This window comes from Sebastes umbrosus, chromosome 7 (assembly GCF_015220745.1).
Source record: "Sebastes umbrosus isolate fSebUmb1 chromosome 7, fSebUmb1.pri, whole genome shotgun sequence".
Classification (NCBI taxonomy): domain Eukaryota; kingdom Metazoa; phylum Chordata; class Actinopteri; order Perciformes; family Sebastidae; genus Sebastes; species Sebastes umbrosus.
In genome coordinates, this window is record NC_051275.1 from 1085517 (window position 1) to 1104355 (window position 18839).

General features: G+C 41.7%; 2 protein-coding genes across 3 annotated transcripts in view; both read left to right on the forward strand.

Moving 5' to 3' along the window:
* The first annotated feature begins 836 nt into the window (after positions 1-836).
* Positions 837-5671, forward strand: LOC119490938 (diablo homolog, mitochondrial-like). Its single transcript, XM_037774493.1, has 6 exons — positions 837-980; positions 1414-1540; positions 1635-1757; positions 3584-3694; positions 3878-3974; positions 4359-5671. The coding sequence occupies exons 1-6, from the start codon at positions 937-939 to the stop codon at positions 4565-4567; spliced, it is 711 nt and encodes a 236-aa protein (XP_037630421.1). The 5' UTR covers positions 837-936; the 3' UTR covers positions 4568-5671.
* Positions 5672-10946: 5275 nt separating this feature from the next.
* Positions 10947-18839, forward strand: part of nectin3a (nectin cell adhesion molecule 3a) — a 41085-nt gene continuing 33192 nt past the window's right edge. The window contains exon 1 of one of the 2 annotated variants that reach the window (XM_037774483.1): positions 10947-11247. In XM_037774483.1, the coding sequence (XP_037630411.1) occupies positions 11169-11247 (79 nt within the window). In that variant the 5' untranslated portion in view covers positions 10947-11168. The remainder of the gene's footprint in view (positions 11248-18839) is intronic. The other variant, XM_037774482.1, reaches the window with a different exon arrangement.

Genomic DNA, 18839 nt, shown 5'->3' on the forward strand with positions numbered 1-18839 from the left:
TTTTCTGCCACTACAATTAAGAGGCAAATATTTTACTTTTTACTCCACTACATTTATTTGATAACTTAAGTTACTAGTTACTTTACAGATTCAGAATAATATATAGAATATTATCAACAAATACATTTTGATGTATTATTATAGGTTAGGATAAGATGACTTCATTGATTAATTCACAAGCTACCCAGCAGTATATACAGTAATTAAAGTTAGCTCCACCTTTACCAGCTACAACATTAAAGCGGTGTAAACATTAATGCATTCATTGTTATAATTATAATAATGATCATAATAATGATATAATATATATTATTCTGAAATGGGCCATTGTACTTTTACTTAAGTAAGATTTTGAATGCAGGACTTTTAGTTGTGACAGAGTATTTCTACACTGTAGTATTGCTACTTTTTAAGATCGGAGTATCTCTCCCACCAGTGTAGTTTCAATTCTGCATTGCAAATATGACTTATGTAAAGACTGTATTATTAGCAAAATATATATATATATCAAAATAATACTATTTCATATTATAGTAGGCCTAGTAGAATAGGAATTATGATGCATTCCTGTGTAAGTAAGTACCATGTGACTGTGTAGCTGGTCCAGGTGAGGTTTGAGAATCTTTAACAATGCTTCAGATCTGAATACTTCTTCTTGACAACTACACACTGAGAGGAAAACAAAAATGATAGGTGTAACTATTGCCATGTTCTTTGTTAGCCATTGAACACACCAATGAATGTTGCTCTATGGAATGATTAGCGGGACTTTACCAGGGACTTTGGCAGCTTGTTGTTGAGCAGACAAACATGGCTGAGCACCAGTTCATGTTGCTGTTTTGACCACCAGAGGGCGACAGCGTTCCGTGTGTGACTCCTTCTCAGCGGGGGAACCTTTGCTCAGTGACGACGGACGTTTGATTGAAGCGGACCAACATGGCCGCGCTGAGGAGGATAACAAGTGTCTTCCGTCTTCTCAGGTAGGCTGTGTGTGTTCTGTGGTTGGATCACGTTCTACAGATACACGCTGTTATTGAATGTATACACGCTATACTACACTAACCGTCTCTTAAAGGGGAAATGTCGTTGTTGACTTTAAAGCAGCAGAATGAGAATGTTTGACTTCATACCGGGGCTGGCAACAACAACTGGAAGTTGGCAGAATACACTCTGAGCAGTTCTTTATTACCTTAAATGAGCATCGGCGTGTTTTCTCCTCCACTAGTGACTCAGTAAAGAAGAATACATGACCGCAATGATCAACTAGCTCCACTTCTGATTCCCCATCCATTCTGTCAGCACTGATCTTCAGATCGAGCGACGAGCCCGGAGACACTACAAGAGAAAGACATACTGTACATGACAGATACAGCTCTGTTTCAAAGTGAAACTGCTTCTTCTTGTTTTGTTCAGGAGTTCAGCTTGTGTCCTGTTCAGCAGCAGAAAAGCTGCAGTTCATAAAGCGGGCAGATGGAGCACTATTGTGTCCACAGGATGTTTAAGTGTGGGCGGAGGGCTCTGCGCTACACCTTTCAGACAGGTGAGTCCGTCACCTCATCACAGATCAAATACAGCAGCCATCTACAGTAGAGAACTAGTATAGACTGTATCTTGTATGTTTGTCTCTGTTGCAGGTGGAGAACCTCTCTCATGACTCTCTGATCAGACGAGCAGCCTCTCTGGTTACAGACAGCTCGAGCACCTTTCTCTCTCAGACCACTTTGGCTCTCATAGATGCCATCACAGAGTACTCAAAGGTAAGTTTGGATCTTATGGTAAACATTTTTCTTATATCCTAGGATTGCAGAAAGATTATTTGCAAGTATAGTATGTATACAAGTCAAGACAATAGTAATTATATAGCCCAACGTCAAAGTAAAGAAACATACCCATTTTCTTTATTGGCAGCCAATAATTCTGTCAGTATGCCACACATTGTGCTGAAGTTTACAATATAACAATGAGCTGCACCAAGCAGAAATAATGAAGGATGTAAGGAATGTTTTGTTATAGATGTAAATATGAATATTATGTATAGAGCAGAGGCCTGTACTATGAAGCGAGTTCAACATACCCATGGTATCTTCTCCTTATCTGGCTTAACTAACCCTAATAACCCTAAGCAGTCTTACGACGGTGGTTATCAACTCGGTAAGTCAACCCAGGGTTTCTCAATCTGTCTATGAGTGATGTTTGCAGCTTATGACCAATAGCAAACTACTGACTGTCTACTGTCAGCAGGGCTGCACATTTTACAAATGAAGAGCAAATTATAATATTAGACAGATAGGAAGAAGCTGAACACATCATCAGGCTAACAGTAACACAGTGAAGCAGCCAGATGCATGAAGGACAGCTGGCACAAGAAAAAACTCCTGATGTGTAAATGCGTAAATTAACAGACTTATTAATTTAACGGAACACTCAAAAGTCAGATCTAGTTATCTAGATGGGGCAGTGATATATCAATAGCTTTCAAAATAGAATGTATGAATAGATTACACGTTATTATGCCATTTGGTAACGATGTGGCGTGCGTGACTAGTTCAGCCTTCTTTCAGCTGCGTCCCGTCTCCGGCGGTGTGAAACGGACTTTGGAGCGAATAAAAAAATATATATAGAAAAACATAATTCAAAACAGTAAACACCCCCAGCATCCAGCCAGCTGGCCTTCCTGCAGTTGTCAGTTTAAACTGTGTTGTTTTTAGTCCGGACTGTAACTTCTTCGTCTTTGTGTAATATTATCATACGCTCCGGGCACCAAGCTGTGATTGGTCAATAGACGGTGCTTTTATATGAGTTGATCTCATATCTGTATTATAACCTGCTCCGGAGCAGGTTAGGTGTTCAGCATCAGTTACCATGGCGATCTCCCCCGGTAAGAAGTGAACCACCATCGTAGGACGGAAAACCCTGAAGGGTTAACCCTGAAGTTACCTCGATAACCACAAATCCTGCTTCATAGTCCAGGCTTCAGGAGTCGGATGAGTGAGCTGAGGATGAAGTTGTTGTTTTCTATTTGCCGTAGTCTATCTTGAAATAGACCAGGGATTAAAGTAGAGCATAAAGCAGGTATAGTTGTCCATCCAGATGCAGCATGATGTAGTGTGTAGTGACAAGCTAATAGCGATGTCTAAAGATCAGTATACAAACTGGAGTGGATTTTGATAAGTGTGGCTATAAATCTTGAAAGGTTCATCCAAAGCACACAAAAACATACCCCTTTCCCACTTAGTGAAAGACATGCAAAGACATCTTTGTGACTTCTGCTGCTACTCAGAGGTGAATGGCATTTCATTTGTGGCAGTCAAAGCATCACAATATACTGTATATTCTGTACATATATATATATATACATATATACATGTATATATATTCTTCACAATATATTCTGTCCAGAAACGCTGTCCTGGCTCGTGGTAGAGATAATCTACATTCCTGTACAGGCCTATTTTTGTCTGAATTTATCATTTCTAATAGTTTGAGAAGTATCCATTCTCCAGAAAATCCTCCTTTGCTACTGTCCCTCCATAATTTGATTGATATGTAAACTGTGTATGTCCTCGGCTGTGTTTCCTAACAGGCTGTGCACACACTAATTGCCCTCCAAAAGCGGTATTTGGAATCACTGGGAAAACTGACTGCAGCAGAAGAGAGTACCATCTGGCAGGTGATCATTGGCCAGCGTTCAGAGGTTAGTTTGTGTTGTTGTCTTCGGTGAAAAGTACTTCAAAACAAACCTGAGCAGAGCATTCAGTTCTTCTGTTCATTTATTGATTGCTGCACCATAAATATGACAGCAGACTTGCAAACCCTACAAAACAAACAGCTGTAGATTTGTTTGAGTCTGACTTTATAATTCTCTCTGTCCTGACAGGTTAGTGACAGACAGGATGAATGCAAGCGTTTTGAGTCAACCTGGGTCAACGCAGTCAAGCTGTGTGAAACGGCAGCTGAAGCAGCATACACCTCAGGTGTGTAAAAGACAATGTCTGAGTGTGCCTGGCCGTGTGAGCGAAGGGTTGAAGTGTCGAGGCAGGTTTTCTCAGGGCACTTGTAACGATGAATAAAAGTGTTAAGCTGTGAACCATCTTCTCAAAGCTTTGTACGTTGCTGTCCGTGCCTGTTCCTATTCAGCCGCTGTCAGTGTCACACTTGGGACAGTGTATGGATCATTTACTGTCACTCAGTAGGGCTTTGTGTAAAACAAAATGGAGATGATGGACAGGAGGGCCTTCTTAATGACCACACCTAATGTCTGAACTTAAGCTGGTGTTATGACAACCTTTGAACTTTTTTCAACAATTTAACAGAGTGTGTTTGCATCCGTGTGTGTGTGTGTGTGTGTGTGTGTCCAGGAGCTGAACATGCGTCCATCACAGTGAGGACGAACCTTCAGGTGGCCCTGTCGCAGGTGGAGGAGGCACAGAAACTGTCGATGGATACTGATAAGAAGTTGGCCGAGTCCAAAGTAATTGAGGTTGAAAGGATGGCACAATATGTTGCCTCCTTACATAGTAACAGTGATGAGGAAGAGGTGCCTGAGGCTTATCTAAGAGAAGACTAAAACAATAAAACAAACACTCAGAGGTATCACAAAACAGAAGAAAGCATAAAAACTGTTTATTTGCTTTCAGAGTAAACAATACATTTGTATCATCCTTACAATGTCTTCTCTCTTTTTGAGTCTTTAACATGTTTGGCTGTGACTTGTCATGGAGATTGTGCTCTAATGTATCTGTTTACATCTGCACATAATCTGCAATGCTGAAAAAGTGAATCGCACAAAATGAGGACATCTCCATAATTCAGTACTTTCTTTTAAGTGTTTGGCCATTCAAGACTATTTATTTGAATAATTAATCAGCTGCTTCTGCAGCATAGATTATGTTTCCGATTAATTCTTAATTGTATTGTGACTCGACCAGCATCTGATTTTTGTGTTATATTTTGTCCAAATGCATTGTAATAAAGGCAAGACACAGCATAAAAACTATTTAATGTAGCAATGTACCATTTCATTTCATGTGTTTACTAGATGAATATTTAGTCTACTGAAGTGACAACACATTTAACCAGCACTGAAAATGGAGGATAAACAATGTGTCCACTTCATATGGTTGCCAAAGAATGAGAGTTGTTGTTCTGACTTAACTGTTGGTGTGATACGGATGTTACACATGAGGTGTCTCTATGTAAACAGAATGTCCCCTGTGGTCATCTTGCGAAATATTCTGTTTGCTAAAGTGACCAGAAGCCACTTCGTAAACACCGTAAAACCCAGAGACTACACACAGTTGGCTGACTGATACTGTCTTTGTGAAATTCGACCAATCAGCTTGTGGCACCGCATTTTGTACACGTTACTCTGAAATAACGCATGAATATTCCAACCACACAAATTTCAATTTACAAATTGCCAACTGACTCCCACCTTTGAGAACATCTTTAAGGTAGTGCTGCTTTACTTGTTATTTGTGTCTCTCTTTTTCACTCAACAACTCCCCCTCCTCTGCAAATTACCCATGTCCTGCCTCTCCTGTAGAGCTTTTAGGCCGTTTCTCAACTACCCCCACCTGTCATCACTTCATCTACAGCATCACCTCTTTCCACACTGTCACAGAACAGGAAACAAACCAGTCTACCTGTGGTCAAAAAAATAAATGGTTGAATGTTTTTATGAGATTTTTTAAAATGGAAAACAGGAGAATAACTTCACAAGTGGATAGTTTAGCTTCCAGCACACATTACACAATGTTCCACATTTAGGCTGAAGGTGTGGGCAGGGGGTCACACTTGTAAAGAAGTGACCTCATTTGCATGTATACAGGACTTCACAATCTTCATGCTTTCAAAAAGTTCAGCTGCCCATATGTACAGTGAAACAAAACGGTCTTGAAAAATTGTGAACCCCTCCTTTAATTCCAGCAGATGGCGATCTAAATCCATTGCAACACTTTTTTTATTGCTACAGTTGGATGCACTGCATCTGCAGCTTCATTCCTAGTCAGCTGAAATATATTTATTGGAGTCAGTATTTCACATCGTTGTTACTTTTTTATTACAATGGATATGAGCTATTTTATTTGGTGATTGTGTTTGTGATTAAAATCCAGATTGTTAAAGAAACCTTCATGTGAGTATACTGCATACCTTGGTGTATGTCCCTACGTTTGAATGCGGCATTTTGTCTCCAAACCAGCATGTGCACATACAGTACAGAATGATTGTGTATGAACCCTAAACAGTCCGTCTCCTTCCTTGAGTTTCCACTTATGTGCATGTGCAAATACTGGGGAGAGTTAAACTACACTTAAAGAATATACGCCTAACTTTCAAGTCTAGTACTAAATCTACTCACTGCAGAGGCCTTATCCTTCAGTAATGTGAATATGCTCTGTAACAGGTATGCTTTCTTGATTGTCTTCCCGTACGCCTTCCAAAGGTTAGCGTGCACGGTAGAGGGTCATTTCAGAGGCAGCTCATTATGGGGGAGACCTACAGTATGTGGAGCTGCAAACACATGTGTGTCTCCCTGCTCTAGATGGTCAAGCCTTGGCAGGGGATGGGACCATGAGAGTGGCTACAGAAAGGGGGGGAGGGAGGCGAGTTTTTGAGGTGTGCAAGGACCGGCTCACCAATGTGACTAGTGAGGAATGTTGTGTTTAACAAAGGCTGTTTTCACAGACTGTAAAACCAAATGTCCCAGACAGTCTGTGTGGATGTGCACCCACTGGTCACAGGGGGGGTGGTGCCAGTGCAGCCTCGCTTGCCTGCAAGAAAATGTAATAGATCTTACTGAAAAGTATTTTTGCAACATAAAATGAGGTAACCACAATTACAAAGGTCATGGGCCATAAATGCTCATAAACTATTTAATGCTACTGAGGGGGGGTTTGAGCGTTTCTGCAGCACAAGTTAAGCCAATGGTGTGAAATAACCCTCACTGAAACTATTTCACCCAAATTGGTGATATCATTAACACATTCAATGTTTTGTGGAAGAAAATCTGCTGTGATTTATCATCTCATAAACAGCCTCCTCACTGCTCTGACTTTATTGTTCCAATGCAAAGTGGCCCGGGAGGGGAGATTGATTGGTGAAAAGGGCAGCACTTTCACCTGGGGATTTATAGCCCTTTGAGGATATAAATAAACCACCGGAAGGTATAAAGGCAGGGGGTATAGTGTGGTGACATATCATGGGTCATGCTTTAATCACAGTGATGCTGAGCTGTAGCGCTGGGAGAGGGAGCAGCTTACATTTTGCAGGAGATGGAGGCTCCCCGGAGAGTTTGTGTCCCCTGATGAGGACTCTAATGCAGGCTATGAAGACGTCACAGCAGAGTGAAACGGGAAGCTCAACATGAGGGAATCACATCGAGACGAGCATTTCTGCTTATCTTCAGTGAATAAATATGATGTCCGCCTAAAACTGCTGAGGGAGCATGTTTATCAGTTCAAGCTGCAGTGCATGATAATAACACCGTGCTGCACACAACGCCAGATTCCTGAATGTGTAAAAGCTGTAATTATCTCAAAGAAAAGAACAATGCAATGGATGAGAGTGCTTCATTACCACTTTGTTTTAGGACAGTTGGTGTGCGCACTTTTTCAGAAACAGGAATCAGTGAAGCGCTTTCGTTGCATGTGACTGCTTTGTCCTTCAGTAGCTGATCTCCTGGGGGTGTTATTCACTTTCACATTCACTTCCTGGTTTTTCCCACAGTGGTTATACATTGTCTACGTGCCTCAGCAATCACTGATTATCATCATCATGTTGTCAGTTTACTCATTTTAACAACAACAATTTGAACTATTTCTGTAGAATTAGGCCTGGTTATGGTACAAACATTTTAGTATTTCTCCTTTGCGGCTGCTTATTTTCTTTGACTCTCAAATTCTTCAAACAGTAAATGTGCTAAATACACTGTAGAACAGGTGACAATCTTAAAAGGCTCCAAAATGTGTATATTTGTAGAATGAACATGTATTGAATATAGTTGTGGCCTTTGTGGTAGAAAAAGAAGCTCAGGCTATGTAAACCTGTATTATCCATATGTTGACTGATTGATTGAATCTGCTAGAGGAGCCCTTAGAAATGTGTGAAGTGAAAACAACATTTATATCAGTTAACAATTCAAAACCTGCCTATGAAAACTTGATCCATAAATAGGCTGGTCCTGATGTTGGAGAGGCTATAGTGTAAGCAGTTGCAGATCTGATCTCCATAACAAAGATGAGATGTGCCAAAAACAGATAAAGATTCAGTATCTCCTTGATGAAGACAATGAACCTTTACCTGTTCAGTCGCTGCTGTGAACAAGATAGTCATGCTTCAAAAGTAAAACAGTTATTTGGACAATTTATGGTTTCATTGCAATTTAGTGTGCATGAATTCACAAGTGTGCTCGAGTCTGAACAAGGGGATTCCCCTCTGATCCAAACTAAATTACACTTTTATTTCATTCTTTTTAAAGAAAATACGCATTAAGATCACTATTTTATAATGCCAATGAAATATTAAGAAGTGATCCACTTATGTTTTATCCAGGGTCAAATTAACCCCCAGATTAACTTGATTAAGTACATTTATTTAAAGGAATACGCATAATGTAAGTGCAATGTAAACTGACATTATAAAGGCCGTAAGGATAGGTTTGAATTCAGAGCCTCTTTACTTGGAAGGGCCCCAAAATCATGTAACAAAGCCAGTGTCAATTTAGGACCCTTTTCGTGGCAGTTTATGTTGTGCTTTAGTGTTGCAAACCGTATTACTAAACAAATGTACAATTAATCAAATTACCTAAAACGAATTGCCACGTGAGGAACCTGGAGCCTTCGGGCCCCCTGAGGGTTTGGGGCCTCAGGGCAGCTGCTCACTTTGCCCAGCTGGTAATCCGGCCTGGGTCCTATCCAACAACAACTAAAGTCCTCTCTAATGTTTTGAGGCAGTCTCATGAATGACTGTCTAGTGGCCAGTGTTGTTGCTATGTTATGTTTACTACTACCACTGATAGAACACGACTACTAGTGGTGGAAGTACATTTATGTGTACTTTACATGTCCATGTCAATGCAACTTTATACTTCTATTCCACTACAATTGTATGTTTTACTATGACTATAGTGTGTAGTTACTTTGAGGATTCAAATGTTACATACAGAACTCGATTAAGCATTTTTAAAGATTCTCTTACTGCGTAAAATAGTTCAGATTAACCTCACCTGGACCAGCCACAGAGTCAAATGCTACTTACTTACATATGAATGCAATGTCTACGTGAGCAGAAAATGAAGTCGCTTTCCCTCTGTGTGTTGTAATCTGAGCTTCTCCTCACTTTGTTTACGTAGCTGGGCTGGCTGCGCATGACTTTTAGTGCATGTTTGTGCATGTGAGCGTGCCCCACTAGCTAGCTCGTGGCCCGTCGCTCTGCACTGCTCACATACGACGGTTACGGCTGATAACCGCCATCCCGACTGACCGTGTCCTTTGCAGAAGCGTAGTACTCACCCTGCGGTTCCCCCCCAGGTAAACCATGGATGTATAAAGAGAACTGGATCCAGTGTTGGAGGCGGGGCCTCGTTCATTCCTATGAAAGTGTTTCAGTGGAGCATGAAGCCTAAATAGCTCCACTTCCGTCTGGAAAAGTACCTGGATCTTGGGCACATGGAACATGTGCAGTAGCGTCCGCTCGGTCACATGACTCGGTCACGGGGTCCCAACGTGACGCCGTCATCACGGCTTGCGCTCCAGCCTCGGTCTGGGTCTCACTCACATGAACGGAGGAAGGGAAATAACTCTGGATTCAGCTATTAGTGCATTTTACAACTTTAAAAACTTAATGATTTAAATAAGGACTATTAGAGTGTTCGTACTGGGAAGTTTGTTTACCTAAAAAAAAATGATCCGGTGAGTTACAGACGTCTCTTTCCCAATGTAAGTCTATGGGAAAAAGTCTTCTCATCACGTGACGGACACGGAATTTGCAGTACCGCTGTTTGGCCGCTACGAAAGTCGGGATCAACGACCGGCACTCTTCCTGGGGGCTCGAGGTAAACACCGTTAGCTCTGTCAGCACTGTTGCCGTTGTTTTCACTGTTAGCAGCGTTAGCCGCGAGCCACCGGCACTCTTCTGTCACCATGTTGAGAGCTGTGCAGAGGCAACAGAAATGCTCCCAATCTTGTATTTAGCACCTTTAAAGTGTCAAAAGTAAAAGTAGCCTACTCATTATGCACAATGGCTCATTTCAGCACCTTGCACTGCTAATACATCGCCTCTTACTAGCCCTGATCCAGTCTACGACCATAGTATACTACCAGTTAGACTTGTTGTAACGTGTGTCTATTCACCCACTTTTCTCTTGATGTTTCTTCATTATATTGAATCAGTGGAGATCTCATGTGTTTGTTGACACCGACCAACAGAAACAAATCCAACCAACCAATTCCATCCCCATACTCATCCTCATACTCATCCTCATACTCATCCTCATCCTCATACTCATACTCATCCCCATACTCATCCTCATCCTCATCCTCATACTCATCCCCATACTCATCCTCATCCTCATACTAATCCTCATACTCATCCCCATACTAATCCTCATACTCATCCCCATACTAATCCTCATACTCATCCCCATACTCATCCTCATACTCATACTAATCCTTATACTCATCCCCATACTCATCCTCATACTCATACTAATCCTCATACTCATCCCCATACTCATCCTCATACTAATCCTCATACTCATCCCCATACTCATCCTCATACTCATCCCCATACTCATCCCCATACTCATCCCCATATTCATCCTCATATTCATCCTCATACTCATCCTCATACTCATCCTCATCATCCCATCTCAGATGGTTCCAGTTAGACTGGAACCGTATGCGTGTGCGTGCGTGCGTGCGTGTGTGTGTGTGTGAGTGTCTGTTTGTTGTCCTGCAGTAGTGGTACAGCCCACGCGCAGCGGTCGCTATGGAGAGCAGCTCCCCGGGAGCGCGAGCCAGCCAGAGAGAGCGAGGAGCGAGGAGCGAGGAGGAGGACGGACCAGAGCGAGCCAGAGCGAGCGGACCAGAGCGGATCAGAGCGAGCCAGAGCGAGCGGACCAGAGCGGACCAGAGCGAGCCAGAGTGCTCAAACAGACAGGAATCACCATGGAGAACAGATCAGCGCTCAGGAGGACTAGCGGACTGCGACTTTTAACGTCACTTCTCACCTTTTACGGACTTACCTGTGAGTTCACGCGTTCTCTGTCATTTAGCCCGGGTTACTGCTGAGGTTGTCGTTTAGCCCGGGTTACTGCTGAGGCCAGTGAGAGAAGTTACAGTGAGTCTCTACCGGGATCCACCCGGCTAACCCTGGTCTAACGGTAGTCTAACGGTAGTCTAATGGTCAGAGCCTGCTAGCTGTATAGAGCTAGCGGCTCCTGCCTGTGGATCTGTGGATCTGTGGATGGAAGGCTATAGTTCACATAGCGGACGGTTAGTTCCGTCGGTAGGAGAGTGAGTTAGCTGCTGGCGCCAGGTCACCGTTAGCGTCGTTAGCTGAACCTCGCTTGTGTTTCACATTTGAATAGAACTTGGTTAACGTTACTGAAATAGTTCCCGTTAACTTCCAGCCCAGAGAGCAACTGCTAGTTACATTCCAGCTAACTCACTTAACGCTGGAGTTACATCCCAGATCAGATCAGTCCACTCGGGACAGGAGACAAGTTTGAGCGCAGCACAGATTTGGTGGTAATGATCCGGACTAGCTAACGTTCCTTCCAGCGGGTCTCATCAGGACTTAGCCAAGCTTCCATTCCTCAGAGAGTGGGGGGGGGGCGATGTCCCCCTCATATAGAAATGGATTGAGGAGCAGCATTTATTCGTGTTGTACAAACATAGAAGCGGAACGGAGGATGTATTGTGGGTGTCTCTCACGGTGAGCAAAGAGGAGCTCCATTGTGAAAAGTTTGCCGAGTGTTTGCTGGATCCAGATGATCCAGATGGGGGATGAATGTGATGTGATCCAGGAGAGGCAGCGCAGACCTTGAGACAGGGGTGGCAGGGGAAATGAAGACATATTTCAAGGGAGGCACTGCAGTCGCAGAGTCTCTGGAAGTATTGACCTGCAGTAGGGCTGCATGCCAGCCAGAGCACCTTCCAGTCTCTATACTGGCCCGAGTAGTGCAGCTGGAGAGCTCTGCTGTGTCCCAGTCCTGGGCTGGGACCACAACAGATGACAGGCCTGCTAGGACAACAGAAGGGACAAAGACTGATGGAGACTTAAGTAAATACTGCCCAGGAATGCACCATTTGTTTTTTTTCCTGAATGCAAGGGCAATAAAAGCCTCTCAGATATGCCATGGTAGCAGTTTCTAAAAAGGACATAAAACCTTTCCTGCCTTGCTAACTGTAATAAGTGACATACTCCCAAGTATGACAGCCAACTGGCATCGGATAATACCTTTAACTGGCATGGTATTTTCTTAATTAAAAGATAATCTCTTAAGGAAACCAGAAAGTATTCACATTTGAGAAGCTAGAACCAAGAGAATTACATAATTTGGCATTAAAAAAAAAGAAGAAATACTCAACAATTATCTGATTATTAAAATTGCCAAAAAGTTGGCAAGATGGACTGATTCATCTTTGCAGCTCTCTTTTAGTGTACTGGGTTTTTGAGGCTGATACTTATATCCATATTTGACAAGATATTTGATAATGACCAGGGCAATTGATTAAAATATTTAATCACAAGTATTTATCCTCTCATCAACATGGGAGTGGGCTAATATGCTGCTTTATGCAAATGTTTGTATCGATTTATTATTGGAAATCAATTAACAACACAAAACAATGACAGATATTGATCCAGAAACCCTCACAGGTACTGCATTTAGCATAAAACAATATGCTCCAATCATAACATGGCAAACTGCAGCCCAACAGGCAACAACAGCTGTCAGTGTGTCAGTGTGCTGACTTGACTATGACATGCCCCAAACTGCATGTGATTATCATAAAGTGGGCATGTCTGTAAAGAGGAGACTCGTGGGTACCCATAGAACCTCTTTACATTCACACATCTGGAGGTCAGAGGTCAAGGGAACCTTTTGAAAATGCCAAAATTTGCCATGCCAAATTTTAGCGCACGTTTGGAGCGTTATTTAACCTCCTTCTCGACAATATGACATGGTTGGCACCAATGGATTCCTTAAGGTTTCTAGAGTCATGATTCTCTAGCTTTAAAACTGAGCCAGCTACAAGTTGGGTTAATGTGTTAAAGAAATGAATGGCATTAAAACAAATTTGTGTTAACTTGTTATTATAATATATTTAACTTTGACAGCCCTAATAATGACACATTGGCAAATATTCATGTTTTTACATAAACACATAATATAACCAAACATTTTTGATAAGCATCACTAAAAGTACAAAAATAGTCTAATGAACTGTGACCAATGCATGTACTCAGCAGTATATTTACTTTTAAAAATAAACTTCTTAGTGCTCATTAGTGGACAAACTATGTAAGGACACTGTTTCTGAATGACCTCAAACATATCTTTGGCATTTCTGTTCTACCGATACCGATGTCTGCGATAAGATAATAGTGGCTGATAGGTATATTGGCCTGGCAGATTCGTCGGTCAAGCTCCAGTATTTGTGTCTCTACGGCTGCCACCAGTGTCCTGTCATGCGTAAACGCACGCACACACTTGCAACACACACCTTACAGAGTCCTCTTCATACCAAACTTTTTTTGTCTGTTCCAACAAAACACTGGTTCATAAATCAACACAGGGAACTGATAAACAACGCACTGTTGCAAACTAAGCTGATTAGCCTCCAAACGGGCTGTTTGTTGCCATGTGTGTGCAGGTTGTCAGTTCAGCTAGTCACCTCGACAGCCAAACAAGCTGATTATTAACACAGATGACTAACTAGCTGGCGAAGGTTAGTTTTGGTGTCGTGTTTGGAAGAGAACCATGTGCAGGTTTTTGACTCTCAGTAACATATGGTTGGAGCCCATGTGGCCCAGGCCTAGTGTTATGTGTTAGCAGAGCACAAGTGTGCAGGGGGACTTTGTGTCAAAAACCTCCCTTAACTGTGTCATTTTCAGATTCCCTCTAGTGTAGACGGGGCTGTGAGGAGGGGATTCATGCAAGGCGTGGCTACAGGCGGTGAGGTCTGTAATTGAAGACCGTAGTTTTGTGGTTTCTTCTCTTGGGGCGGCATGATTCATAATCTAAATAAATAATGTTGTAATGGAGCCACCTAAATTACAGACTCAAAACAGAAATAGATTTGAAAAAGCAGTGCACTAACTGAGCAGATTTGTTCCTCATACAGGTTAATGTGCTTCAGTGGTTATTAATTGACAGATGTAGCGAAGAAAATAGTTTTATCATTGAAAATATAGATCAAATAGCTACAGCTTTGTCAACACATGGAAAAGGGCCGATCAGGTCAAGACATGTTTTTGGGACCTTTTGTTTGGATAACTTAATGTCATTGTCCGTCTGATCATTAGATTTGTGGTATAGATGTGAAGTCTTCCTGGTTTCTCTGGGAAATTACGTTTTATCACACTAAGAGAACTTCTGTCACAATACATTTTACTCGATTCATTTCATACTTTTACCATTTTTCCAGTCAGTCTTCTTCAAACAATGCCTGGTTTAAGTTTAAGCATGACTTAGTAAAGTGGACCAGCTTGTGGTGGACTGACTAAACAGATGCCAACATTTCACTGCTGTCTGGTGTTAATTATCCACACTAGTTATTTTCTATTGGAGCTATACACAAGAAAGGGCTTTAAAGTAAGTTTTAGCATTTGGATTCACATCTGTGGGCCGCAGCTGTGGTATTCATCGGATCCTCTCATTTGATCTTAAATCTCAGCTGTGAAGCAGCAGACTGAAAACGCCTAATCACATTAAATGCATGCAGTGTTTTCTTTTTGAAGGAAGGCCATCAGCAGATGAGTGTGCTGCTTTATTGTGGGACATGGAGGCAGTGTGTGTGGGGGGTTCAGGGAGCAGGCTGTGGTCGCCAGCTTCTGTTGACTCCACCCTTTGCTTCCTTTTCCCCGACAGATGTGACTGACTGTCAGACGCTTTGTATGGCAAGCTGCTCCCTGGTGGTCCATCAGTAAATTCAGAGCTGTAACCCCCAGTTTTAGCTTGTCCCTGCACTTGTCTGTAACCAGGCTGAATGAAAAGACACCAATGTGTCACTGCAGTCAGTTGTTGATTACTTTCAGCACACTGCTTTCACAAGTCCACTTAGGACTGCCTGCACTATTCTGTTCTAACCTGAATTACCCTAACTAAAGATACTGTATATTATACTATATAGAGGGGCTCTGAAGATGGCACGGATTCCCATTCATTCCAATGAAAGGTACTCACTCAACACGAAATGAGAAACAAGACAAGAAACTTCATTCTTCCTTGTTTGCGTTTGTTTGCGTATGTACATTAGTGAAATTAAGGTTTTACAAATATTAAGCCCTTATGGTTCGAAAAGATTAGAATACAAATAGTTCTAATTGACCCTCTTTGCAGTTTGAGGAGTCAGCAGTTTTGCAGACATCTCTGGCTAAGGATTTTACTGTACCCAGGCACTTTAAATCTTATACCTATAGAGGGATAAAGCTGGCCATACTGCATATTTTCCTTATTGTCAACAAGTCCCATGAAAAGACAAATAGATAGGGACTCTGAGAAGAACTGCCCACTGGGGAGCTCCCTGAGAACTACATATATTCAAGTGCTTTTTTTGTTTGCATTCGACCGCCAATAGGAACGCTGAAGTGACGTAATCCGGCCTGTGCCGCACGCACATATCTCCAACTGGGAGATCGGCGATTGGCTAGTTCGCTACGTTTCACAAACTGTCTTAGCTATTTTGAGTAATATACGAATAAATGAGCAACTCTGTTACATGCCACAATCATATAAACTCAAGCCAAATAGCTCTCACGAAAGTACCATTTGCGATTTCAGTTCGTAACGGTTATCATTTTTTGGCTCAGTGGGTGTGCTTTGGGCTACTGGGTTAGCTGTTGTGCTACTGAGTTAGCCTTTGTGCTACTGAGTTAGTCTTTGTGCTAACGTTACTGGGTTAGCCTTTGTGCTATTGGGTTAGCCTTTGTGCTAACATTACTGGGTTAGCCTTTGTGCTACTGGGTTAGCCTTTGTGCTAACGTTACTGGGTTAGCCTTTGTGCTACTGGGTTAGCTCGCTGAACATCGGCTCTCACTCATGCTTTGGCTCAGTGGGTGTGTACTCATAAACGAGTTAACTTTGGGACTTCACTGTCAGTCCATTTGTCCGTGTTTTATTCATTTATTTAGTTACGAGCTGTTGTCTGTTGTTTACACAGCTAATGGGCTTTTAAAAATGTCAGTTGCCGGTGCTGCGTTGGCTGTGTTCGACCAGTCACCGTACACTTTCGTCACTCAGGTCACTCACTGTTCCTCTTGTGATGGGAGAGTACCTACAATGATATAGGAGCTAAAAAAGTCCCTCAAAACGGCGTTCTAAGAACTACGATCGTTCCTAGTTCTTGCGGTGTGGACACAATAAAAAGATCTAAGTTCTGAGGAGAACTATGAAAAAGTTCCTCCGGTCCGAAAACACCTAATGCTGCATAAATACTAACTTTATAGTCACCAGCAAATGCACTACACATTTAGTCCTGTTTGAGTAGTGTTTGCTAAAAACTAGTGTCCAACTGTTTAAGGAAATATATATATTTCTTTCAATTAAACTTAATATTTGTGAGCCAGCTTTTAAAGATTTGCATCTGCTCTAGGGATGAATGGGCTTGGGGCTTGGGGCTGGGTGCCACAGACAAGGTATGAAAGTTGAAAAGCATTGAGAAGCAGACTAACACTTTGTTGAATTTGTTTTTTTCTGTGGGATTTAATGATAATGAAACAAATATAGACTCAAGCCAGTCTCAACCTTTAACCCAACCGTCTGGTTTTGTGAGCCAATCACAGTGCTTCTGTTGGCATTCATTATTTTGTGTACTTCCTCCCCATGCCAACATTAGGAGTTACCGGTCATTAGGACCACAGTGCATGGGTAATTAGCCATTCAAAATTGGGAGGAAGAGGGGAAACATGCAAAAAATATATAGTAAATGGTATTATTAGTGATGCTATTTTTACTGTGTGTTAGCTAGTATGTCTTGTCTGCTGAATAAATCTTCGATAGACAGGAATTGACTGTTTGAATCACTGAGTCAGAGGAAACTATGTGGTAAAAATGGCTTCCAGATATTTCCATGGTTAATTACCTACTGTGAATGAACACAGGGAAACCTTTTTAAACCGTTTTTTGCCTGCTGTTTTCAGGAGTCAGGGTTTTTCCCCGAGGTTAGGGTCACTTGGATACACTGTGGCTTCACAGTCCATATTAAAGAGGTATACATGCAGGATGTGCACAGTCAGCAGTTGAATCCCCCAGGAGGGAAGCGCCGGGGTTATGGGAAACAGGTGTGGCTGCTTTCCACCACTCACTCATATTTGTTTTACTCATTCAGCTGTCAGGTGGTTATGATGTTTGGGATGAGCACACAGTCAGTTGTATACACTGACACACCCCCTACCACCCAAGTGGGAGATGATTAACACCCACCAGTCAAATACTGGGAGGTACTGCTGACTGTAGCAAGGCTCATCTGTGTTGTCTTATTTGCTTGTACACAAGGAATGGTGACATACATACTGTAGTTAATGGAAGGAATCTTGTTTTTCCGCTAATGTTTTCGGCACATCTGCAGCTCGGATCCCTCAGTATTACACTTACCTACATCCTAGTTCTTAGGTAGGGATGCACCGAATCGGATATCGGGCCGATACTGACTTAAATAGCTGGATCGGATATCGGTGACAATGGGGCCAATATATTCAATTCAGTTCTATGTTTACATACTAGCCTATAGAAACTCGGAAAAAAAAGTTTGGAAATTTGTGTTTGGTGGATTATTTCTCTGTTTTTACAATGTTAATTGGCATTGTATTTTACATCGTTGGAAAGCCTGTTTATTTACCTTCACAATGATGTCTGCAGTTGAAGTTTACATTATAGACTGGAATTTTAATTCCTCTTTAAGTTTTGACCAATTTGCTGCTGCATTAAAATGATTTACACTTGAATTGTAATTCCTGTTAATTTTGAAGATTTTCTTTACCAAGTAGCTGGTGTACAATTTATTATTTAAATAATAAATAACAATTCAGTAAATTTATATCTTATATCTATGTATTTATTTGTTACATTTTGTTTTAAAAAGTTAGGAAAGCAATGTTTAAGTCAAGCCTGATGTTGCCTTACACATAAAAGAATAATCCCAGTCACTTCCACACAGTGAGACATACAGCTTATTAATTAAAGACTGGTATTGGATCGGTACTCTGTATTGGCCGAAACCCAAAGCCCAGGTATCGCTATCAGTATCGGGACTGAAAAAGTTGGATCGGTGCATCCCTATTCTTAGGTCTCAAGCACCTTGTTTATCTAGTGTCTAAAGCTGTGATAAGTTATAAGAATGAAAATAGGCATTTGGTTCAAGATATCTGAACAATTTCAGCAAAGTCAGTCAGACAACCAAATGTTTTAATTCCCTACCTACAAAGTAAATCTAGTCTTCAACATCTGTATCTGCTGTGGAAACACAGAAAGTATTGGACTTGCTATCCCAGAATCACAGGTCCAAAACCACAAGTGAGCAGGAAATGTTCACTGCATGCATTATTTACAATAATGGAGTTGCTGATAAGTGACGGCCCAGAACTGTTTCTTGTAGTACGGTACAGTTTTA

What these genes read in the sequence shown, in the direction of transcription:
- LOC119490938 (XM_037774493.1), top strand. Translation starts at nt 937, where the DNA reads ATGGCCGCGCTGAGGAGGATAACAAGTGTCTTCCGTCTTCTCAG. An exon ending in AGTGTCTTCCGTCTTCTCAG is followed by an intron (nt 981 to 1,413) that starts GTAGGCTGTGTG and finishes TGTTTTGTTCAG; the next exon opens with GAGTTCAGCTTGTGTCCTGT. An exon ending in TCATTGGCCAGCGTTCAGAG is followed by an intron (nt 3,695 to 3,877) that starts GTTAGTTTGTGT and finishes CTGTCCTGACAG; the next exon opens with GTTAGTGACAGACAGGATGA.